This window comes from Centruroides sculpturatus, unplaced genomic scaffold (genome assembly GCF_000671375.1).
Source record: "Centruroides sculpturatus isolate CEXI.00-Female unplaced genomic scaffold, Cexi_2.0 scaffold2377, whole genome shotgun sequence".
Taxonomy (NCBI): domain Eukaryota; kingdom Metazoa; phylum Arthropoda; class Arachnida; order Scorpiones; family Buthidae; genus Centruroides; species Centruroides sculpturatus.
The window spans coordinates 12,226-38,946 of record NW_019386523.1 but is presented as its reverse complement, the minus strand read 5'-3'; the positions used below and the strand labels follow the sequence as shown (position 1 = coordinate 38,946).

Here is a 26,721-nt window from a genome sequence, read left to right as displayed (position 1 = left end):
ATAAGGCTACGGTCCCGACCAAAATATCCCGCAGACTGCAGCTGCTACTTTTGGTCCGACTTCTGCCTCTATAAATATCCCCGTGCCGATTGCGTGCGTCCGAACCCCGGCGGAGTCGACGCGGAGGGCTAACCGGATGCCGGTCCGCGGCCGGGGGTCCTCCGCCCGGCCCACGGCGCGCCGCCGGACCTCCTCGCCCTTCCGGCTCGCGCCCTCGACGCGTCGCACGCGTCCTCTGGCTCCCGTCACTTCCGTCTCTCCCCACTCCCTCCGGACGACCCGCCGGACTTTCGTTAGACCGTCTCATTCGGTGGGAAAAGGGGAGTGCGTCTCGGACCGCTTCTTCCAGTGGGACGGCGGCGTAACCGTTACGTCATCTCCGGCCCGGTTTTCCGCGCCCCCTTCGACGGTCGCGCCGCGCGCGGACGTCTTCGGACGTAAATCGGATCCACCGGACGATTTGGGGAACGGTTTCCGCAAAGTCCGAATTTAACTTTCGGTCCGGATGTTTTCGGTCTCTTCTTTATCTCGGTTGGAACGGCGCGCATCAAAACAGGATGTTCGACGTCCTCGCCGCTCCTGGAGGAAACACCGACCTCTTCGCGCTCCTCTCCGAACCGCCGGTCGTCGCCTTTCTCTCTTCTCGGAGGTCCGAAGTCCTCCGCGGCAAATGGGAAGAGGAAGAGGAAGCGCCTCCGGAGCGCTCGGCGTCTCTTTCTCCGACGGGACCGAAAATCGAAAATTTCCTTCTCGCTTCCCGGCGCGTGCCTCTCGGGTGAGAGATGGACGACGCGCGGATTCCGGCGGAAGTCGAAACCGGTGGCGGCTTGGCGCGCGCACCACGCGTATCGGATTGCCGCGCTTCGCTCGTCTCGCTCGCGCCTTTCTGGGAAAGTCTCTAATTTTAAACCTTCGCGGGGACGATCTAAATGCAGATGGACCACCCTACCCGGAACCGGCGCGCGGCAGACGCGGTAATTAGCCCGGTCGACGGTTTCTTCCGTCCTATTAGTCTTCGATTATCGGTGGTTCGGCCGGAGTATATATAGGAAGGCGCGCGTACGCCCGTCCCCTCTAGCAGACAAGAATGGCGTAGGTCGAGCGAATAAGACTTAATTATCTGCCGCAAACCGCCGACGTTGGCTGGTCGACGCGAAAGTTCCGTCGTCGGACGGGACGTCTCCCGATCGAAAGCGTTAGAATTTAAAAAGGCTGAAATTCGCTCCTTTGTCCGGCCGCAGTTTACAGTTAAGAATCGAAGACGGACGAATTTATTGCAAAAGTTTTGTTCCTACGAAAGGGCGTAGACTCGTATTTTAAAGTTTCCCCCGAGAAGGAAAAAAATAGGAAAGGGAAAATTAAAGGAGGTCAGATATTCATCTTATCGACGGAATCGAAACGGAGTCGGTAGGAATAGGCGTTTGAGTGGCATTGATAAAATGGTGGAAGAGATTCGACTGTAGTTTATTTGGTAGATAGAAGCTATATTTGCAGTCTTCTCTGCAAATTGACAAAGATAAAAATAGCCTTCTGGGATACGCCAATTGTAAAAACTTTCGGCCGGATTATTTTTAGTATTTGGACGGAAGGAAGAGACTCCGTCTCGACCAAAGTTTTGATTTCTCTATTATTCTACGTCCTATCCCAGACCTTAAATTCGTGCGAGAGTCCGGATAAATTAAAATATTGAATCGGACACAGATGTTGTCGGAAATCTTCTAATCCGGTTATTAATCCGTAATAACTGCGCTCGGATTTGCATAGGATTTTTGGTTGGCTTAAATCGATTGCGGCATAAAAATGCTGGAATTTAGTTCTAATTATACAGTTACGAGACGTTGCTTTTTACCTCTCTTACGCGCTGTAATCTAAAGAAAACAATGTCGACTTTCTATTAATCGTTATTATTTATAAACGTTTAGTAATATAACAATGGCCTGTAACGCGCGTGTATATATAACCCGTTAATTAAAAGTAAACTTAAAACAAAAATTTGTAACCGTTAAAAATGGCCACTTTCGGACGGAAGATGTAAATAGGAATGCAAGGGTTTTACTTTCTGACGTCGAGACAATCCGACTCTGATCGGTCGACGAGAACGAAAGGAAAGAACTGAAACGGAAAGAGGTGTGGGAAAAATTGCTTAATTTGGTCGGAGAGGGAAAGACGTACTGTACTTACGGCAGTGGTGGGATTTAGAGGCTTTTTCCGCTTCTACCTTGTCGTCCGGAGAAAAATCTGCAACGAAACGAGAATAAATATTATTAAATTGGAAAAAAACGACCGATTTACGCATTGGTAAATATTCACTCGCCTGCTTGTCTTTCGTACATGGTTATTTCCGTTTCTTCTGGATATTTAAGAGTTAACTTATCCGGAACTAATTGGTCTCGTAGATGTCGAAAATCCGACGTACGGTATTTATTTTCGAGAATTTCCACGTTATCCGCGGCTTCTTTCAATAATTCACTTTCCTCTTGTTTACATAAACTGTAAATTGATCCATCAGTCGTATCCTTATCGCAGCCGATATCTTCTCCGTAACCGGAAGACGGAATTGATTTTGTCACTTTAGGAAATAACTGTAAATCAGTATTCCGTTTTTGTCTTTTGCCGGAACGAAGATTCGACTCGGACGAATATTTTCTTTTTTCCTTCGTTTCCGAATTACAACTTGAAGGAAGAAAGGGCAGAGGCGGAGGACGTCGAACGTTCTCCTTAATTATCCCATCGATTAAATTAACAATCGAAGGTGCGTAAAGAAGCCAGTCCGATTCGATTTTCCAAGCCGTCGGATTTAGGTAAAACCTATAAACGAATTTTATTATCAGACCATAAATGGTCCGCAATTCCGTTAAATTCTCCGCGCCTAACGCAATTAATTCGGCGGAATTAGATCGGTTAGTACGTCGCCTCTGGCTTATCGGATAAATGTACTCCCGGTAAACATGGGAAGGAAAGCTTAAATACATTTTTTTCTCGTTAGTTCCGAAGACATTTCGGTCTAGCAGCCATTCGTTCTTTCTTCGGTCTTCTCGGAATAAACCGACGTCTTTATCGAACATTTCGTCAACCAACGAAATTTCAAAACCGCCGGCTTTATCTCTTTCCGCCGATAATAACCGCCGATTAATATTATTTTCGTCGGTAAGGAATACGACGGCGGGCCGACCGGTTTCGCTTATTCCACCCAACGATAAATTATTCGAACTTTCTGGTAAGTCGGTCGACGGGCGCGTGGGATCTTGCATTTCCGACTTTTCTAATTTCCTACGGAAAACGCGACGTTGGAAAAGTGGATCCTCCGACGTCGAAGAGCTTTTCAAATTTCGCAGACCGGGATACGAACGGAAAACGCTTTTAGCATTGTCTTCTCGGCCACGGTCGTCGTCCTTGGCGGATTTGCCGTTCTCCGCCGGATTACGGCAAACAAATCTCTCCAAAGCGGCACGCTGGTTTTCTTTTAATTTTGACATCTTTTTCGAAAGTGAGAAACTTCTTTATCGTCTTAGGAATTTCAAATACAGTATTCTATCTGAAAAGTAGACGTAACGTGGCTTCAGAAAAAAATGTTACGATTTCTCTCCGGACGTTTAATGTATATATAAAGATAATTAATGTTTTATTATTGGGTTGATTAAATAAATAAATACTTGAGTGGAATCGTGAATTTGTTTTTTCTTTTCGCGCGGATAAACTGAAGACGCATCAGATCTTCTTTACTTTGGCCTTAGAGCCAGCTCCGAATCTAAGATTACTACTAGACTTTTCGGCTGGAATCGAGTTATCTCGGATTCAAAAAGTATGGTCTTAAATGAGAAACGAAAATCTTATATCCTGTAAAAAGCTTCAAATTTAGGTCAGTAAATTATGTCATTTAATTGGGCTTTTCGCCCAGCCACGCCAATATAAATGTCTGCATTTCTATCGTAGTCTTACTTTATCGCCGCACTTAACTAATTTAAATATCGTTTTAAACCTCTTACCGTTTCTCCCACTCGTAAATTTGCAAAATGTCGTCTGCTTTCCGTCTGGCTTTTTTTGACACCAGAGGTAACGCGATCGGCGCCACGTTGTTTTAAAAATTTAATATTCTTTTCACTTATTCCGGTCTTTTATTTAACTTAATTATACGATAAAAATAAATATGGTAATCTTATATATAATAATATTAATTAACAAATACAAAACTTTTCAATTAGTTGATGCGATCCGTTTTGAAGCGCGTTAAGTTTCCCTGACAAAATAAATATGTTAATATTCGCCGCTCTTTAAACGATTCTTCGCGATTTTTCGTAAAATCTATTAAATTGTCTAACGAAGGTTACGACCCGTCTTTCTTTTAAGCCGGCTTCCGAAATCTCGGCCGACCGGACCGAAAAATTAATAACAATAACGAATTTAGTAACTTTTTACCGTAGTAAATTGAAAAAAAACTCGTTCGAGTTCGCTATTAATGCGGTAGACCATCTCTCGCCAATCGAGCAATTTATATTTATTTATGATCGAAAAAACATTTATTCGGATCCGCTTAACGCGTACGGAAACGTAAGAAATGATTACGTAAACGAAAATTTCGTTGAAAGAAAATGAAGACGTTCGTAGATATAAAAGAGTTTACCGTCGATAAACGTTAAATCGCCGTACACGTTGTAATGTTAAAAATTTTTCACAAACGTATCGAAATGGTATTAATTTTATGGTTTTCCTGTTTAATATGGCGCGACCTTTTATCGATTAAGCCATGTAGTTTAAAACGAGTAATCCCCGTACTTAAGCGACTAAGCCAGATACTAATTCTACCGAAGCAACTACGTAGACGTAATAAATCAAAGTTAATTCTTATTTTCTCCGTGACTCCTCTATTGTTTTATTACTTTGTTTTAAATTAAATCTTCTAATAGCTCTAATAGTTATTAAAATACCTTTGAAAAAATTACTAAAAAAGTTACTCTCCGAAGTTGTTATTGCGATAAAAAGTTAATTAATTAATTAATAAGATATTTAAAAAAAGACCCTCTAAAGGGAAATTTATCGGTAATGACGAATAAGCAAATTATCGTAAAAATAAGCATATTTTTTCAAATATTTTATGGAATTTATTTCAACTTCAACTCTCTCTCCATCTCGTATAAAAACATTTTTTATACAGTATAGGGTCTATATAAAGATTCATATGCGCTAACTCTTCTATAAATAACACGTATATCGGTCTACGCGCTTCTTACATACACGTAATACCATATAAATATAGGAACCCAGTAAATAATAATTTATATGTATGCGCAGATTATAATAACAGCGAATCCAACAAAGTCCCGAAATCTTAATATCAAATTTGGAAAAAAAAAACTTGTTATTAGGAGGAGAATACGAAAAATTATTTTTAAATTTTTCTAATTTCAAATAACTTAATTTTATTAAAATCTTTTAATGTTAAACGTTTCGTTTAAGAAAAGAATACGCGTAATTTATAATTAATGTCGATTTGTTAATTCAGACACTTATACGCTATATAAGTTCGGAAAAGAGTCAACATCACGACCGAATGAATTTTCCGGCTTAGCCATTTATGTTTGCTACTAGGTTCTTTTTTTTAAAAAGAAACTATCGCTTTATTTATAAATTTCTTTTCTCGTAATAATCAAAACTTCTTTAGCTTTTCGTGTATAAGATTTTATTGTTAATACATGTTTATGTAGAAAGAATTAAATTTAAAAAAATATAGTAATAAGTCAGGCGAAATAAATAAGAACTCGGAAGATAATTTCTAATCGAATATATTATTTACTTAATATAATTTACTTTAAAACAAATTTTGTCCGTGGTTTTAATCTTTCTTAATATATTTTAAGTTTAGTTTTTCTAACTGCCGTCGTTTCCAAAGCGCAGCTAAGGGGCCCAACATATTTCGGTACATTTCTTTTTTTTTTTCAAAGCCAGGATAAGATTTCCTACTGTTTCGAGAGTTACTCTCCTTCGTCTGTCCTTTGTTCTTTATAAGTAACGATTAATTTGATTACTCTTTCGAGAATAATAACATCATTTGATCTCTCGATTTTTTCACTGCTTAGTCTTAATCTAAAATAAGTCTTTAACTTTATAATTAAAATTTATTACCCGCAACCTTAATTTTATAAATATTATTATTAATTTATCTTTTTTTTTTTTTACATTACGTACGGTTATAGTTTTTGTTGGCGAGTATTCTAAGTACGTCGAAAACGCTTTGTTTATTTTAACGGAAGAAAACGCCGCGGATTAATTTTTATATTATTTAAAATAAAAAATAAAAATTTCTTTAGTTATTAATAACGACTGACGACAGAATTTTCTATCGTCAGACGAGCGATTAGTCACGTTAATTTGAATACTTAACACGATTAAAACAATGATTACTCGGCACGATTCATTAAATAATTCAAAAATTCAAATGAACGATTCGTCATTATTATTGGTCGGAAAATGCGATTCCTCGAATCGTTATTCGCTTATGTTCAGTCACGTGACAAACGACCGGATGTTGACTGACGTCACGCGTACCAAAGAATTTATGCCATAATTTGTATCGAAGTTATCAAATTAAATGCGATTAAGATTTTTATAAACCTTAAAGTTATGAATAATCTTTCAACCGTGACGATAACAGTTAGAAATTTAAGCGCAAAAAAAAAAGGAAATAACGCGGTGAAGATCACGTGACATACCGGAAAAGGATCGTCTCATTCACTTCCTCGAGGTAAGTTCGGTAGAGTGTTGTTTATTTTCATCTTTTTATTTAAATTTATAAGAAATTTGCCGATCCCTCGTTTTAGCATAACAATAGGTGACTAGATCGAATACGGTAGTATTAATAATAGCGATCCGATGGTCGAGTTTCTCCCATCTTCGACATTTTCGACCATGTGCTCACTTCCTCGTATATTTCAACATAGTGTTTATCTCATTCCTGGTTTTATAATTATTTAAAGTGTTTTGTAATTTTATCAAATATATTTTTATTTAAAACTTGAAACTCAAATCCTACCCGATAGCAGTTTTCAGTAAGTAAATAATAAAGTTATTTCAATTATTTTTAGCCGTATAAAAATGATTTCGGTTTACATCGTCGTTAATTTCTAAGTTAGTTAATTAATTTAATAAATAAATAGAATTATCTGCAAATGTAATTAGCCGAAGATTAAAGTTAATCTCGTGCTAATAATGATTTTAAACTTAAGAATAAATTAACTAATTCGTATCAGCTCTTTTAAAGGCTATGTATTTATAAGTTTGTATGCTTCTGTACACTACCTTTAAAATATATTTATTTTTAATGTAGCCACAATGGGAAATTTGCTCAGATTATTATCCAGAGAAGACCCTCCAAAGTATGATGTCTTTGTTGATTTCGAAAGTATGTTTTTAATTAAATTAGTTTCCTATTCATGTATTTTATAAAATTATATAAACTTATTTGTAACTTGTAAAACATTTTAAACAAATGGCACAAACAACTTCCACACCAATCTTGTTTTAATGTATTTAGGAGAAATTTTACATAAAATTTAATAATCGGTTGAAATACATACCGGTAAATGGAATAAAAACAAACTTTCCCTGCAAATACGTTGAACTATAAATATTAACATACGTTGTTAATGCGTGATTAAAGCAGACGGTACGCTAGTCGATCAATTACTACTATATTAGAAAGCATTTTTGGAAGCTTTTATGCGACCGTCTTCGGTTACGAACCGTAAAAATTTCTGTAGTTTGTGGGTGAAGATGCCGCGGTAAATGGAGTCGGAATGTGATTATTCGATATTAACTTATTGCTCGTTTACGGAGTAATATATAGTAACTTGAAGATTATAAATATTTATTCTGCTTAATCTGTTTTAGAAATCATACACATTTGACATTATCAATTGAAGTATATATATGTGTGTGTGTATATACATATATGTTAGCATATAAAGATAGCATTCTGTCTATCTTTTGTTAATTATTTAATTATAAATATTCGGAATAAATTATTATTATTTTGTTTTAATAAAATAAACTTTTATTATATTGCAATATTTGAATGTAAATGTAATTGAAGAACCCCCAAATATTTGCTAAATTTTCAGTAGAATTGCCAAGTAATAAATATGTAAATCTATAAAAGGTCTATATTTACAAATTTTCTTCATTTATTGCATTTATTTATCATATAATTTGATTAATATTGTAATTGGTTAATTATATAATTTTTCAAAATATTTTTTACAGCAAAATATACTAATATACATTTTGAAAAAAGATATGTAAATTCAAAACAGTATGTTAAATATTTCCAATTATAGAATATCACTTTGATTATTGTTTTAAAAGATAGAAAAACAATAGTTCCATAAAATTGATTAAAATAGTTACCCTTGTTTTGTGGCATGGCTTATAAAAATTTGAATATAGAGTAAAATATTATGAATGAACAAAAAAAAGATTGAAATTTAATGTATTTTTATTTTATCTTTATTATTAAACATCTCTCTCATTCTCTTCTTGTAATATTAGTTGTTATAAAACAACTCTTCACAGCTGATTAACTATAAAAATGTTTAGATGTTCTTTGTGTAATTGTGCAGATACTATTGTAATATGTTCATGATCAATTGGATGTATATTCTTACATTTTAGCAAGGCTGCTTTTAATTACAGAATTCTTTCTATATTTTAAAAATATTTTATCTATACACTTTATTAATTGTGAGTTAAACATTTTATTACATGCATTTTAAAAACTTTATGTAATTTTATATAATATATGTAAATATGTAAAATATAATATATGTGTATACAGTATTTACTTATCATAGCTATTTATGTCTTAACATGTAATAAGATTTCTCTTTTTTTTTTTTTTTTCTTTTATTTAATGTATCATAAAAATTTATACAATGAAGTAATTGAAAATTATTCTTTATTGCATATTTCTTTTCTTTTATTCTTTTTGTTGCTGTATGTAATATTCGTAAATAAATGAACGAAATTATATGAACATACACGTGTATGTACAGATATATTTTGTATACTTATTTTATTAATTCGATGGATTTTAACTTAGTTCTAATTATACAACTATCAATAGTTATTTTTTTATTATTGTTAATTGTACCATTTGTAACATATTTTGTTGGTTTTATTTAAAAATTTAGTATTTTCAGCTTAAAAAAAATATTTTTAAAAAGTATATATTATTTAAGTTTAATATAATATTTAATTTTTAATTAAAAGCTTATATTAATAATAAACCTTTAAAACAAATTTAAGCCTATTATTACAAAATTTAAGAATGTTAATACTTAAAATAATTCTTCAGGTGCTCAACCAACAGAAGCAGAAAGAGAGACTTTTGATATAGTCTATAATATATTACAGCATTCCAGAAGCATCTTGCAAGAACTGAGTAATTATAGAGGAGCTGGAAATGAAATTCGAGAAGTGAGTATAGGATTTACACTTTTTTCTATATTCTATTGGCATGATATGTTAATACTTATTAAGTATGTTGTACATATTTTTGGTTTTATTCTTTACAATATTTAACACTTCAAATAGTTCAGACTTAATTTTCGTAAATCTTAGTGTTCTGACTTAATTAAACAATTCACTCAATTAAGAATTTGAATAAACTGCATTTTATATCTCCATGAATTATATAAATTCATCAAACAATTGCATAACAATTATTAAACTATTTAAAATATTTTATTCTACTTAAATAGAACATGAAATAATGTTTCAAATATGAATTAGGAACATTTTTAAAATTTTAATATTTGATAGTTTTATGTTTCATGTTTATAATCCATTATCTATATATCTATATTATCTATATATATATATAAAAATGGACATGTATGTCCCTATATTTCACTTTTCTGCCAAAACTACACATCGCACGTGAATGGTGTTTGTATGTGGTAGTAGCCCCGAGTCTCCATTCGTGCACTATGGTGGTTGCGTCTCGATAGCTATAAGGGTGCGGGAGATGTGGGCTTGAAATTGGTTGAAAGTGGAAGATTTTCTATTTCGATTTTAAAAATTTTCAAATTCGAATTGGTTCGATTATAGAACGATTGTAAACGTTCCAGAAAATTGATCAAATTGAAAATAGTTCGTTTGACTGGACGTAAAAATTCTCTAATTAGTCTGGAAACGGGGGACCTATTTCTTTCATTCTGTGCTATAAGGGTGTGGGAGATATAGGGTTGAAAGTGGTTGACTTCGAAGATATGTAACAATGGAAGTGTTGAGTAACAAAAGAAGTGTTAATATAAAGCGGCATGCAAGATTTACAGGTGGTTTTTTGCGTTTTTGCGGGAAATCGAACATATTTTTAGACTCATGTAAAAATTCTCTAATTAGTCTGGAAACGGGGGACCTAATTCTTGCATTCTGTGAAAACGGGTAAGATTGGCTATAATGTAATTATCTTAATCTTCACTATCATTACTTTTTGTCCAGCGAAGCGGGTCCTTGCAGCTAGATTCTAGATTACTTACAAAAACAGTCTTATATATATAAAAAAACTATATTACATACAAATAAAAACCCAGCGAAGCGGGTCCTTACAGCTAGTATACAATAAAGAAGCAATATTTTTATATTTTGCACATTGAAATTGATTATACCATATTATAAATTAACATCATGAGATGTTGAAAAAATGTTTGTTTAGAATTTTAGTTTAATTATGTTTTAACATTGTTTCCTTTCCAAAATACACCTACTGACAAAAATCCAACACCTCTTTTTTGGTGTGTGAATTGAATGAAACTTTTATTATCACTATCATTATGTTTGCAATAATAGTGATCTTACAATATCATAGCAAAGGGACAGTTTTCTGTAAAACAACAGTACAATTTAAAAGAAATTCTAGTTTGATGTAGTACCTCCTCCTACCTGGATACACACAGTTGATACTGTCAGGAATGGAAGCCTACAGGGACTATATGCTATTCTGCAAAATGTTTGCCCACATCTAATATAGGCAAACTTTTTGCATCTTCCATTCCAAATCCCTCATGTTCATAGATAGCTGAAGCTGGCATCTATCTGTTTCTACTAATGCTCAATGGGCAATAAATCTGGAGACTAGGTGGGCCAAGGAAGTATGGCAATGTGATGGATACATTCCTGGAAAACCTTAGTTGTGTAAGCAAAGCTTTATTTTACTAAAAATGGCTGTTTGCAGTCCCAACCATGAAAGGTACATGAAGGCACTGGATTTCCTGAATGTATGCTGTACCATTGATGCTCCTTAACCTACTACTAAAGTTGATCAACTGTCATATGAGATGGTCCACAGACTAGCATGCCAACAGTTGAATAGCACACTGCACTCATAATAAAGATGGTATTGGAGTGCATATCAGAGCAGTGGCAGTGTATTGTCTTTAGCAATAAAACTGAGATATGTTCAGAAACATATGACCACCTAACTAATATGGTGGTCATATGTTTCTGAACAAATCTCAGTTTTATTGCTAAAGACAATACTCTACCAGTCCATAACAGTTCCTACTTCTCTGTCATGGCACACATGCAAATAAAGCTGAAAATGTTGGGGTGCTAGTGAAAAGATTGCAGGCATGGTGACTGTGCATTTAAATTTGCCTCTGCTAGTCACTTGCCAATTATACAGGAAGAGACAAGATTCTGTAGCATTCTAGATGATAGATAAAGACACAGTTTTAATAATTTGTGCTTGTCTCACGATCAGAAGATGATCATTTGTCGTGGTAGTCTTTCTGAGGCAACCAGAGCCTGTCCACCATTTATGTGCCCTCACATTTCCATTGTCCCAACACCATCTCACAGTCAGGTCAGAATGATCCAGATGTTGAGTAGTTTGGCAAAACAGCCATCCTGCTTCCATCAGCTCTCTGTTATGGCCTTTCTCAAACTCCATAAGCTGTGCATAATGTCTTTTAACTGCATCATACAGGAAGCCTGATGTTCAAAATTCTGAACTCAGTGAGCCTTTTTATAGGATATTGGGATGGGAATTTTAAGGTATCTGTTGTCCAATTACTGCAAAACTTGGTAAATATTCTATCTGAGTATGTAACTTTTTTGTCAATGAATAACTAACATAAAACAACAAACTATTCTAATTCAAACTATTTTAAACTAATTCTAAAAATCAACTTTAAAAAGTTGATTTTAAAAGTTTGATTTTTAGAATTGGATCTGAGACTCAAAGTTTTTAAAAAAAATTATGATGATTATAAATTAAGAACAGTAATATCCTGAACTTACACAATAGGTGGGACCGAGCGATAACCGCGTAAGTTGAATTTGTGTAAGTCGGGGTATAATTTCGCAAAAATTCAAGTGTAAAATCCAAGTCGGATGTATGTAAGCTAATAAATGTTCTCGTTAATCTTATCTCATCTTTTGATTTGTTCACAGTTACAAGAAATCATCACATAATCTCTCAAATCTCTGTAGATATAACAAACACAGAAATAAATAACACAAAATAAATTGTAGCTATGCGTCGATTCCGCGCGACATGTCCGAGCATGTAAGCTGAACAATAGTGTGGAGGGAGTGAGTAATCAAGAGTTGCGTGGCGCTCAAACAAAAGAAGAATCGACGAGATTTGAAAATCTCGTTAGTCGGGGTAGTGTAAGTCAAGGTATTACTGTAATATATTGAAAATAATAAAACAGTAGGACAAAGATATTTGAAAACATTTTATTTTTGTATAAAATGTTTTCGTACTTTTGTGTCTTGGATATACTGTTTTTCATTTTTTTCTGTTGCTATAATTTTATGTCCCTGTTTTTCTGCTTAAAAATACTTAATTGTAATATTTATTTAGTTCTGAATACCAAACTTTTATATTGCATAAAATCATATATCATAACAATATCATATTCCAAGTTAAAAAATTTGTAATTTTAATGAATGGCCTAACTTATGAAACTCTATCTTATCATTCTAATATTATTTTAAAATAATTTCTGTACTATGAAATACAATATTGTTTTTGGTAGATAGCTTAGGATAAAGTCTGTTTAATCTAAAACAAGAATTACACTGAAAATAATTAGTTAAAATTATGCCAAGAAATTGATGGGCATACAATAAATCTCTCTAATTTTTGTTTGGTGTGTAATATAAAGCATGAATGTAACAGTTATTTGTAATTTTTTTTGTCTATTAAATTGTTGAATTAAAGGAAAAAAGTAATGCAGTGGGATTCAAATACTTTAACACCAGATTCACTGCACTAGTGACTGTTTTAAGTATTAAAAGAAATTACAAGTTTATGGGCAGATTTTTACAGTATTATTTATACCAATATATTCTGTAAATTCAAAAATACAAAATAATAATAATGCGTGTTTTAGTTTACTTTTATCACTATAATATCTTAAAATAAGCAACTCATTGCTGGATTTTTTAACTTTTCTGACAACATTTGGTGGCACCATCTTTTAAAAAGTTTTTAATAAAATATGATAAATATCATATATTTTTAACTATTATAAAATGGCAAAAAGCCTAATTTTCAGATTAGGGATTGGTTTTATAAAAAATTGTAAATGCTAATAACAAGTAAAATCATCATTAAGTCTGACCCTACTGGAGATACACACATACACCATACATACAGAAAAAACCCTCAAATCTTTTTGCATTTCTTGACATTTCAAGGTGTCCTGAGTCCAAAAATGTAAACATCTTGGGGAGTCATTTTTTGACCATTCACCATATCCTCTGGTTAATAGGTCTGCCATCGAACTTTCTGCCAACATATAAAATACAGCCCAATCATTAAATACTTCAATCAATGTTTGACATGTGGCTTCCAGGTACAAACCTGGAAGCCACATGTCAAACATGTCCACAGCAAGGCCATCACCCTTGCACATTCCCTCAGGTGCATTTCTTGGAATACATGGGGGATCAACTCTAACACTAGTCTGACCATTTACCGGTGTGCCATCGAGCCGGCAATCATATACAGAGCAGAGGTCTGGGAAAAAGCAGCTACTAAGCACAACATCAAGAGGAAACTTTTATCAATACAACGCATGAGCCTTATCCCCATTGCAAAGGCCTACCAGACAAGCCCTACAAATGCTTTACAGATAATTACAAACATACTGCCTCTTGACTTACATGTCTTAAAAATTCACTGGAAACATCAACTTCTCGGACAACCAGCTGATGGTTTGCAGACTTCCAACCACTATCCATTAATGAGCAACCTTATCAAGGACATTCAACAATATGGTTTTGACACAGCACAGAGAAGCAACAACATACAGTACATCCAGCAAAGCCATGCCCAGAAATTAAGGAGAGTTGGGAAGATAGCAACAGTGGATACAAAATCTTCATTGACAAGTCAAAGTCAACAGAAGGTGTAGGATGTGCTGTGGTAGTGTATAACAAGTACGACAGGTCCATCTTCGAAGCTAATTACAAACTCAAAGAACATTGCTCAAATAACCATGTGGAGAGCCTGGCCTCTCATTGCTCTCCATTACATAAAAGACAACCCAAGACTACACAATAAGACAATCAATATATTCAGTGACAGCAAAACAGTACTTGCTCAGTTCAAATGGTTACGAACAAGACTGTCTATTGTTCAAGAATCCATCAACTTTCTTGAAACACTCCAAAGAAAAGGAGCGGTGATTTACTTTAACTGAGTTAAGGGACATTCAGGAGTTAGCGTAAATGAGTGGGCAGACCTGTTGGCAAAAAGCGCTGAGAGGTTGGACATACCCATCTCAGTAAGCACTCTTCTGACAAGCCTCATTAAGACCAAGTTAATTAAACAATACCATGATGCAACTGTAGCAATGCCGGTGGGAATTGGGATACGGGCCGACATGCCTTCGAGTTTCTACTGAGTGTTATGGACAGATAAACTAAGAACTTCTACCAGTCCNTCCGCATATAAAATAGTACGACATTTGATTGCTAATAACTCTGATTAACTCTTTTAGTGAATACTACAAATTTAATATAGAGTTTGTATACTTTTAACGTAACTATTAACTAAATTTTATTAAAATTTATTAGATGCCACTCCGACAGTTCCCTTGTTAGTCCAATAGCTGCTTGATTAACAAACTTCTATTCTACTCAAAATTTTAATGACAAAAACAAGTGAATTCAGCATAATTGCTAAATAAATGAAAAAAGATATTAATTTACAGTTATCCCATGTACAACATGGCACTTCTACTATAAGGTTTTGCTATAACATGGATGGAAAATTGTGTATATCCTCCATACAACATGGTTTCCGGTTTTGCTTCAACATGGTTTGAGAATTTGAGAAATTATCCATGTAAAATTTCACAGCTTTTAAGTGCAAACTCCATTATTCAACACTTTTTACTGAAGTAAGCATGAATGTTGTCTCAAATTTGCCCATGGATTTCTAAATCCATGGGCAAATTTGAGACTTATTGAAATTTTCAATTGGTTTTGTGCCTTTTGCCAAGTTTATTTCAATTAAAACTGATAGGACAAGGAAGAAAAAAATTGCACTAGCTTTTCTATCAACCAGGTATTGTTGACATTGTTTTCAGACTTTAGTCTTTAAGAGTGTCACTTTGTTTTGTTTTTTATAGATTAATCTTCATATTTAGTAAAGTATATTTAAACATTTTTAGGTACGTGTTATTAAACTTTTTTAACCATAAGTAAGTAATCATTTGTGAAAATGACAACTGAAACACAGCACTCAAACTGTTTCCAACTCAAACACAAATTCTGGAAATTAAATTGCTCAGTCCTCAATTAAATAAACGCAAACTGCTAGAACAAATTTTCCATTAATAACATATTTTTACTTTTACAAATAGTCATACATAAAAAATTTTATGGTAAAAATTTTAAAAAATTGTTGTTCTTATGGATATTCCTGATCAAAATCAACAAAACAGCTCAAAAGGTGATGATACTTTGTAAAAGGAAAAACTCTTTTTTAACTAAAATTAATATTAACATATAATACAGTATTCTTAATTCTGATTTTTAGTTAATTATTGGTTGGAAATAAATTATTAATTGCTTTAATAAAGCATATTTCTGTTAATAACGAAAAAAGAGCAGTATGCTTTTGTTAACTTCTGCAACCTAACTGTATGCTTTGCATTAGTTCTTTGTTGTGTATAGCACGGATTTGCATAACATGATACTTTTTTGGAACATAATTACAGCGTTATATGAGGAATACCTGTATATTGTATTACTGATAATTTTTTTTAGATACTTAAGAAGTTTTATGTATTCTTGAGAACAAATATTCTACTTATCATTAATTACTTATAAAATTTAATGATACAAAATTACTTTTTATTTGAAACAGTTTTCTTGCTAGCTAAAAAAACAAAAACTTCCAATTCAATGAAATATATTATTAATTTCTATAAATCTTATCATTGATGATATTACGGAATTATCCTTATCATATTTCACAATTTAACTATTATCTGAGTATAATAATCTTAATAATGAAATATTTTGTGTTTGTATTTCAAATTCAAAAAAATGACAGAATAAATAGTTTTAAATAAAAATATTGAAAACAATCAAATCAATCAATAAATTATCAGTAACCTAATACAGTACTTCAATAATTTATGTTTTAGTTAATAAATGTTGGATTCCTAAAATTAGCAGAATATTTTTTATTCAATAATTTTTAATTTGTTAGTTTATATGGCAGATTCTCTTTTTACAACAGTTGTACTTTTTCATGTAGATAAATTATCATCATTTATATGGATTTAGTAGTAAAAATTTTAAATAAAATTATAATAAAAATTATTTTGAAATGTCTTCTAATTGTGATTTTTAAAGATGGACAAAAGATTTAGGACAAGAAACTAAGCAGGCAAAAAATACTCAAACTTCTAATTAATAAAGGATAGAAAAATGTAAATGACATTATTTTATTTGCTGAGTTAAGTTTCACTTTGACTTAAGATCAGTCAAGATCAAATAAAGCAGTTTAGAAAAATATTTCATGCTTACATCCATATAATTTATATGCGATTAGAATTTTTATCAATTTGTGAAATTCTAAATTAATTATAAATGAAACAAAATTTATTAAAAGAAACTGTTCTATTTATGCCAAAAATCATAATTATATTTAAATATAATGCTTTTTACACCAAATTTGATTTCATTAAAAATCTTTTAATGAGAAAAGATAAGTATACTTGAAACATATCAAAACTGTAAATGTTTGATTTACAATAAAATTAAGATATTGGTCTTAATATTATTATTATGTTGCAAATGTCATGCTCAGCTGATACTGGTACCAAGTGCTATGCCAGACTAAAGTCAAAACATAGCTACCCAAACAAGTATAATATTAAGCTGTTTTATTGCTATATGTCAACATCTATTAATAATAATAATAATAATAAATAATAATAATATTATTATTAATAATATATCATTCTCATAATCACATGCCTAAGCCAAATATTAATTAGTTTTATACAGTTTTATTGATTGGCTCACTTTCTTGTTATGAAATATACTCCTGTGAATGAAGTATTTTCTTATCAAGGGAAATAAATAATTTTAAACACACATTACTATAAAAAATGATATACTAGAGTACACAAGAAAAATGACTAATTTTCTTAGTCTGACTTGTTCTTCAGTAATTAAAACTAATTAGAGTAGAGACTTCAGAACACACAGGAACAACTAATGAGATAAAAATTTCCTAATTAATGCTTGTGATAAGGGATTGGAAATCCATTATCATGAGCATTAACTTAATACAATCTTTGTGACAAGGAATGACAAGATTAGTGTCACTAACCAACAATTAATCATGCAATCATTACTTCTATCACATTTACAGAGCTTTACTCTTGACTTTGATGCTTCCTAACTTATTTTCATCTCAATATTAATTTGATTTCATTGGCATAGCCAGAGTTTTGTTATGGGGGCCTAGTAGAAGCCAACCTGACACAAAATTAAATTATTTCAAATTATTGTTCACTAAAATGAAATTTCCATAAGAATCGACAATAACTTAACATACACAAAATATGAAACTTCCTTTAATCATATGTTCTCGTAACATTAATATCAAACTCTAGCAATGCCTTAAATAGAAATTAACCAATCAATTATTATTTTTACCATTCTTTAATATAGTTCACCGTCTTTAATCTAGCTAGATATAGACCAGGGGTGGCCAACAGTCTTTTCCTCTGGGCCAAATTGGAAAGAAAACTTGTTTTACTGCCCAAATCAGAGGCGGCCCTAGCAAGATTTTCAGTTGATGCGAGATCTTATTGTGGCGTCACCCCTCAGAGAGACTAAACTGTACATAGAGATTACAGATACACTTTTCACATTGGACAGAGAAAGCCATTGACCTTTTTTTTTTTTAGGTGTCAGAATTTCTCAACCTTTCTATAACTTCAAATTGTGAGGATATAAGGAATTACCGCAAATCAAATCCAGCAATTATTCGAAGTTATGCCCAATATTCAGAGATTAATTGCGGGCTGCATAAATTCATTAAGCGGGCCGTATGTTGGCTATACCTGATCTAGAGTTTCAGTGGTTACACTACACCCAATTAAATTAGCTTCAGCATTTTATTTCTTTTTGAAAATCGGCTCAACACTTTTTTGGCTGTAATTTTCTGGGGAGAGCACAAGGTTAAATGGGGGCCGTGCCCACCCATGCCCCTTCCTGGCTACGCCCATGTTTGATTTCCTTAATTATTCTCCAGTATCAAAGAATTCCAGTAACTATTCTTGTTTATATAATCTTCTCTGAATAAAAAATAATAGTAATAATAAGCTGGTTTTTTTCTTTTCATTATATTAAATTCAATAGAGAATGAGTCTGCAATATCATGCTCTCTGAATATTTACAGCATGGACCACATTGTTAGAATATTGTAAATTGTCTTACATTTCCTCAATTCTTTAAACAAAAATGTAGTATATAACTGAATGAAAAATAAAAATATACAACTATTAATCCACTTCAGTGGCATCCAATAATGTTTATATAGTGGTTACATAGGTTGTGTATTCAAGGTTAAATATGGTTTGTGGGTGGCATTGAGGTGTGTCAGCTTTTCCAAAACTTGTTATTTGTAAAACAAAACTTTTTATGTGTTATCATTAATACCTTTGTAAAGTTAACTGAAAAATTGAAAATTGATTCTTTAACTCTAATTGTTTTGTGGCAAATACAAATTTCACTTTCATATTTGATAATTTCTTAAATTATAGTTAATACTTCGCAGTGTGTAGCGTCTTTGTAATCCAAAAAGATAATTGGTAGACAAATGTACAGCAATTGGTTAGAAAACGTTACGTTTTATTTGAAAATTTCTAATTCAGATGCATTTCGGGTTGGCTTATATTCCCAACCCCTCTTCAGTGCTGTTAAAATTACACAAAAAATTAATCATTAAGCATCATTTTTAAGAAATATAAACATTTGACATTTAAACCTCACAGAAATAANTCTCCCATTTTCGAAAATTCCAGAATTTATTCTAAATGTAATATCGCCGTCTTCCTCCGCGACCCTTTCACTTTTAAAAATCCGCATATAAAATAGTACGACATTTGATTGCTAATAACTCTGATTAACTCTTTTAGTGAATACTACAAATTTAATATAGAGTTTGTATACTTTTAACGTAACTATTAACTAAATTTTATTAAAATTTATTAGATGCCACTCCGACAGTTCCCTTGTAAGTGGTGCCAGATTAATGGATGCTTTTGTATTTTTGCAGAATTCAATAGTTATATGTTAGGTGATTTTAAAGTTATGTGCAATCTGGACATTGTTGTACATGTTCTGCTAGCATATACTGCTGTATTGTTCCAGTCAGTTGCTTTTTAATCAGTCTTAACATGGTACAGTGTATGATTATACTGTGTTGAGATTGATTTGAAAAGCCTGCAAAAATGTTAATGAACTTATCGACCCTATGATATGAGATCCAGGTAATGTTCATTATCTGGAATATTTAGCGCACCATGTGTCACATGTATCTAAACAAATTTGGATTTGTGAAACATTAGAATACTGGATTATCATCAACAATTTCAGATTATCTACTTTTCAGGAAGCTCTTGATTATTGCGCATTCCAGATTATCAGGTGCCAGATTTAATGAACTTCTACCATAAATAAAACAAATCTAAAATGTGTCAAATATTTTAACATCTACTTCTACCAATCAGAATAGTTGTCTAACCTTCTCAACCATTTAGAGTTAAGAATACAGTAACTATTTTCAGCATAACAGCAAATTTTCCAACTGATACTAAGATTATCTCTGTAATTTTGTTTCTAAAGTTTTTGAAACTTTCTGAATTATGATTGTTTAAATTTTACTTATTTTTATCTTTTAAATAAAAACCACAAACAGTTCAATGTTTTATGTTAGGTAATTGAATGGTTTTGAAACTATTTTTTTTTATTGTGCATTTCATATCAAATTTGATATTGTTTTACAATGTTAAAAATACACAAATGTTTTAAGTTTTTAGAGTAGATTTTAGCAATGTTTATTTGATGATGATTCATCTTTCTTTTATTATTTACAGATTTTATACAAAATAGAGAGATAAAATCTTTTATTTAAGTAATTTAATAGATTTTATTTCTGTTATAAAATTTATTTTATCTTTATATTTTTGTGAAATCAATAAAAATTAGAATTTTTATATAAAAAGATATAGAAATTAATGTAAGATTTTAATGAAAAATTGTTGTTATTTCTAATCTCAAATACATTGTCTCAGTTTATTTTAAAACATTGAAAAAGTTTATATCTCAGATGTATTCTTCATGGACATAATTAATTGGATTAAGAAGGATTATTGTAAAATACTGTATGGCATGCCAAAGTATTTTAATACAGTGATTTAAGGTATAAATCTAATATAAACTGGAATAAGATAATATCAGAAATAACACTTTTTAGTTGCATTATGATCCAACAATTATCATTTATGAATTATACTAATTATCCAGTTAATATATTTTTATTTTAATATTTGATTCATATATAACATTATTTATTTTAGTTTTGTGAGTGAAAATTGAAAGTATTTGTAAGTTTTTATAATTTTAACTTAATTTTAATTAATTTATGAAAAATTTCTGATACAATAAATGTGAAAATGATAGTTTATCTGTATAAAACAAATGAAACAAAAAGGAAACTTGAAATTAGCTTAATTGAAGGATTTCCTGATTCATTTCTATTTCATCCATTTTATTTCTATTAAAATAATAAAAATTTGTATTGTATTGAATATTAAAACTACTTAAAACAATTATTAGTTACATATAACAAAATTCTAAAAACAAAAATATAATAATAATAATAATAACAACAACAACAACAACTGTCTTGCTAGTCATCAACTTGTCAAGGTGAGATAGCCATCTATGCCAATAAGGTATATATGGAGAATTGTAGCAAAGAGTGACCCATAAGCAGCATCTGATCCAAAGTGGGCAACTGCTAAACACTGTTCTCCTTATCAGGGGCAACTGATTTATAAACACCTAGCTGTAGATATGTAAGCATCATTGCTGTGGGAAAAAATGGTTGTTACACATTCACAGCTTGATATTGACTTGATTGTCATCCAAGTGAACAAGGTGTGTTTGTGAGTTAGGCAGAAGCTCATTTGAAAAATCTGTTGCCGTCTCCCTTGGTCACTAATGGCAAATGCAGCACTGACTCAAGTATCACTACTGCATCACACATTCACCAACAGGGCCAGTTTTGGACTGTAGCCCCTATCAATGCTGATCGCAAATAAATTCATAACCTAACATGACCCATGAGATTCTACTGGATACTTAAACTTAACTTGACACTGGCATTAGTTTTATGATTATTTTGCAACCTTATTTCAGTAGTTGGATATTTTTTAAAGTGAAATTTTAAATTTAAAAAGTAAAAATTATTTTGGCATGCTTTATTAATAATATACAAAGTAATATACAGTATGTAATCCTTCTAAAAACGGAGCCTTTTTTTATTTTCTTTGTAAGTAATTTGAAAATTTTCTGTTATAATTCATTTACAAAAAACAAGTTATAAAATACCAAAATTTAATACAGTAGCCCCTCGTTATATTGCGGTTCGGATATATCGCACTATTTTTTTATATGTCCAAATTTTAAATGCACTCGAGTCAATAAATTTTAAATCATCAATTGCCATTGAATTTCTTTTTGTAACAAAATATGGTATTTTATTCCCACCATTGTCCTTGAAACTACCACTGCTGGTGAAACAATAAATTTGTCAAGATCTAAATAAGCAAAACAGGTGGACAGATCAATTATCATTTATGTTTCCTTTTCATTTTAAAAGTTGTTTATTTATTGGTTTTAAGTTTTTTCTCCTCATTTACAAGTTTCTGTGAATTTGAAACTTGATGCAAAACAGTCAAATCACATTAAGGTGTGAAGTTTCGAATTCACTGGGGAATGTATAAGGAAAAGATTTTTTTTTATTTCTGCACAGAAAGTTTTAAAATTTTTATACAGTAGTAATTTTATTTTGCTTTTTAGAGAATTTTTACTCTTTGTAATTTTGTAAGTTTTTATGTTCTGTATGTTCAACGTTTATTTTTAAAATTTTTAATGACTGTATTTACAATTTTTATTTAAAAATATACATTACATGAATTTTTAATCAGCAATTTATTATGAAATATACTGTATAATAAAATCACAACTGATGATCGCAACTGTGCGTTTTTACAGACATCTAGATACCTAACCCATCATACAATCACAGCACAACACTTGTTGACAGAAAAATAACTGTCTATTGGTCTGCTCTTTGGTCTATTCCAATTACCCACAATGGTGAAGCAGGCTGAATCAAAGAAGAAGAAAACACACCAATCATTCCATGTTGAAATAAATATATGCATCAAACATGCAGTACAAAGAACACACATCCAAAAGGATGGTATGTAACTAAGAAAAGTGTTGAATCAAACAAAACTTCCAACTTCTTATTTATTAAAAATAAAAATGTTTTCAATCAGTTTGACCAACCTTCTTCAGTTAACAGAAACATAAATGAATACAATTTAAAAAATAGATGGCTGAGTTATAATAGGAACAAAATTTTAAAAGAATGGAGTGAATAAATATATAAATAAAATACATAAGTTATAGTAAATAATTAATAAAGGAAAAGCATAGTCATTTTTTGAGATTTAATTATTTATCATTCATTAGAAAGAGTGTTGGCATTATGATGGTTAATGCATGTAGATTTTCTATGAGCTTTATAAATTTCCAACTGAGAGTGCAAGATGTTAATGGTGAGTGTGATGATTATCATTTCTTCTCAATTCATCTGTATGTTCAAGTGGTGTGAATAGCTGCTATTGCAGTGTTACAGTGGTTCTTGTTGATTGTGTATTTATGCTCTTTGATTTTTTGTTGCAGATTATGTCCAGTAGCATCTATGTATACAAGCTTTGTTGTAAGACATTGATCATCTATTGGAATGGAGTGGATGTCTGATGCAGAATTATAATCATATGGAACCTTATCATTACTTAACAATAACCTGACTGTTTTAAAATTTTATGTTGGTATACCAATGTAAGATTATTAGTTGGCTGCTTCTTTATGTATACTTCTTAAAGTTGGGAAATAACTTAGGACAATCCTTTTTTTTCTGGTTTATCAATATCAAGTTAGCTTTTGTAATTTAAAAGGTTGCAATTAGTCATTTTATCAATTGAATTGGATAAGCATGTTGTGCTGTTATCTTTAACTCCTTAAGCCTCAAGCAATTTTTGATATTAATGTAATTAAACATAAAAAATACTTAAAACTGAAAAAAAACAAAAGAAATGAGTTAATTTTGAAGAAAAAGCTTCAAATGTTATTTTCCTTTGTCTCGTCTTTCTGTGAAATTTGACACTGACCAGTCATTGTTTACACAGCTGAATGACCTTGAGAACAGCTGGTGTCATATTTCCCGGGACATTCTCATAGATGTCTCGGGAGGAGAAGGGTTTAAAGGGTGAATACTAACTAGACCTATATTATTAAATATTTTTAAAAAATTAAAATTTTTATTGAGATTTCTGACCCCCCCGACTTAATTAAACTTATATATAATAAAATCTATTAATTAAAAAGATTAAAAAACTATTGAAGGTCGTTTTTGACATCAGAAACTAGCTTTAAATAACTTTACGGAAGGAAAATCAGTGCACTACAACTTTAGAACGATAAATGAAATTTGATATCAAACTCCCATTAAAAAACGATTAAAAAGCAATTAAGCGTGAAGCGTGCGTCATTAAACGTAAATTAAAATCGCAATAAAATTTTTTCGCGCGGGAAAAAAAGTTTGAAAAAATTTGAAGACAAAAAATATTCCAAAAATTCAAATAAAAATTTGGCCTTAAGGACCGCGTTTTATGTAACTCTATGTAACTTGCCCGAGATATCTCGGGATTGGGGCTTAAGGGGATGTACTTGAGTTTCACTATTGTATCTGTCTTTATTTGAAGTTTCTGTTAAGTGAAGAAGGTTGGTCAAACTGATAAAATTGCTTTTATTTTTTAATAAATACATTGTTGGAATTACAAAGGTGATTTTTGTTTGACACTTTTCCTAGTTGCATACCACTCTTTTGGATACAAACATGGCTGTGCTGACTAAGCAATATATGAAGCATGCAATGCCATAACATTGCAAATGCCATTTTTTTTCTAAATACATTTTATTGAAGAATTGAATTCTAAATGCAATGTTTTCTGCCACAAAAGAATATTGTGGCGATATTGGCAGTGTAAGTGGCTATATTTTGAAGATGAATTTATGTAAAAATATATTAAAGTGCCAGAGTGCAAGTCACGTGACTTTTGGCGCGTAAAACGTTGTGGCTTATATTTACATCATTTTGATATTCCAGAGAATTGTAACCCAGTGAGTTTTTTACCATTTTATTGTAAAATTGAAATGATTTCATTCATTAGAAAAAATGTTTTCTACCTCTCCTGAAAAGTTTTTTTGGCATTTACAACATTATGGCATTGCATGCTTCATATGTATTACTTGAGTTTAAAATAAATGAATCCAAGCTGCTGCTTTTGATGTATTAGTTACAAGAATATTTAGTGACGTTATTATATTTAGAATTGTTTCTATTTTTTTCATATATTACTTTAAAATTTTTATTTTAATGTAAGATAGTAACTTAAAAGAATACTTTAATTTTAATTAAAAGAAAATTTATTTTTTTTTAGGCCATAGCAAATCCAAGTAATGATATTTCTCAGGAGAAAGCATGGAAAGCAATTCTTCCTCTTGTAGCTAAATTAAGAGAGTTTTATGATTTTTCACAAAAGCTTGGTAAATTATTTAAATTTTTATTAGTTTTAAGTTTTAATGAAATATTACATTTTGGTTTTATTTATATAATTATTTTATTGAACATCAAAATTTTACAAATAATGGTTTAGCTAGTCTCTCTCTGTATTTTTCAGCAAATAACTTAATTCTTGTATGAAATTTTTGTACAAAAAGGGAAATAGTATTTATAATAATTGTAGGTATTTATATACATAAGTGCTAATCATAAAAAAAAGTCATCTAATATAATTTTATTTAATAAGTGATGTGTGGAAAATTCTTTATAAAATAAAAATGTTTTTAAGATATCCAGCACTAAATTTTTACTAAAGTAACATTTTTAAGCTAGTTTAAAGTTCTTTATCAGGTTTAAACTTGCACATTAATAATCCAACAAAGTACTGTTGGTGTCCAAATATGTTTAAATGTAGTAGCATTCAAAATAATTTAAATGACAGAATACACACAATAGAAAAAATAAAAAGTACTTAGACCAGAAAGTATACATATTGTATTGATAAAACAACAATGATATAAATACTAACATTATCATCATACATGTTGCCCTAAATCAGCAAATGCCCATGTTCATCAGTATAAGCCCTACAATAAGATTATGTTAAACAGGGTGTATACCTTTTTAACAAAAACTTCTACTAGCTGGAAACCAGTCCTGCAACCCCCTTATTCATTCATTCACTTTGCACATTTCTAGAACTTCAGTAAACTTTGCTAATTTTCTCTCTAATTGGTTTTATGATTGTCTTCTTCGAATCATGAACGCACATACAAAAATTGTTTGCTTGTGTTTGTTTCCAGAATTAACACTCAACACATGTTTTCGGCCCATTTTACAGGCCTTATTCTGGTTAAAAGCTGTTCCAAAGCTGAAGGCATTATATCGAGTTCTAAAATGGAGCAGTTTGAACTGTTCTGTAACATTATTTAAAATTCTTATGTTGCAATTCAGTATTTATACAGGGTGTAGTTTTTATCTTGAAATAATGAAATATTTTAATTGGATCTCATTATTTTGGAAAAAGGTATAGACAAAAGTTGTAGGATGTCGAGGGGTCAATCAGTTGGTGACCTCAGACATGACCTTGACCTTCAAGGTCATTTGGAGATGAAGTCTGTTTTTTTCAATGGGAAGACATATTTTCGACCCTGGAAATAATGGAAAGAGCAGGAAATTTCACATTCAGATATACCCTTGATCTTAAGGTCTAGGTCAAAGGTCAAGATTATTTTAAGGTTAAAATTAAAAGCTTTTCT

General features: G+C 31.5%; 2 protein-coding genes across 4 annotated transcripts; one reads left to right on the top strand and one right to left on the bottom strand.

Moving 5' to 3' along the window:
- Positions 1-1,223: 1,223 nt before the first annotated feature.
- LOC111615208 lies at positions 1,224-5,211 on the bottom strand. Of its 3 annotated transcripts, XM_023356620.1 has the most exons (7): positions 4,622-5,211; positions 3,987-4,123; positions 3,654-3,837; positions 2,315-3,535; positions 2,182-2,238; positions 2,001-2,112; positions 1,224-1,868 (listed from the first exon to the last, which is right to left on the bottom strand). In XM_023356620.1, exons 4-6 carry the CDS (start codon positions 3,474-3,476, stop codon positions 2,003-2,005), a joined length of 1,329 nt encoding a protein of 442 aa, XP_023212388.1. In that variant the 5' UTR covers positions 3,477-3,535; positions 3,654-3,837; positions 3,987-4,123; positions 4,622-5,211; the 3' UTR covers positions 1,224-1,868; positions 2,001-2,002. The 3 variants fall into 3 exon arrangements, with proteins under 3 accessions (XP_023212388.1, XP_023212386.1, XP_023212387.1); XM_023356618.1 differs by having other exon boundaries at positions 1,224-2,112; XM_023356619.1 differs by lacking the exon at positions 3,987-4,123 and having other exon boundaries at positions 1,224-2,112.
- On the top strand, positions 2,714-25,495 carry LOC111615210 (protein FAM49A-like; the record flags this gene model as incomplete). Its single annotated transcript, XM_023356621.1, has 4 exons — positions 2,714-2,801; positions 7,322-7,396; positions 9,347-9,468; positions 25,341-25,495. Coding segments are annotated over exons 2-4 (347 nt in total), but the record flags the coding sequence as incomplete, so codon positions are not given.
- Positions 25,496-26,721: the final 1,226 nt, after the last annotated feature.

Bases quoted from the DNA above. Each gene is read 5' to 3' on its own strand.
- LOC111615208 (XM_023356618.1), bottom strand. From the start codon at position 3,476: ATGTCAAAATTAAAAGAAAACCAGCGTGCCGCTTTGGAGAGATTTGTT. The intron at 2,239-2,314 runs GCGAGTGAATAT...GTTTCGTTGCAG, and splicing joins CATGTACGAAAGACAAGCAG to ATTTTTCTCCGGACGACAAG. The intron at 2,113-2,181 runs GTAAGTACAGTA...TTTCCGTTTCAG, and splicing joins CTCTAAATCCCACCACTGCC to TTCTTTCCTTTCGTTCTCGT.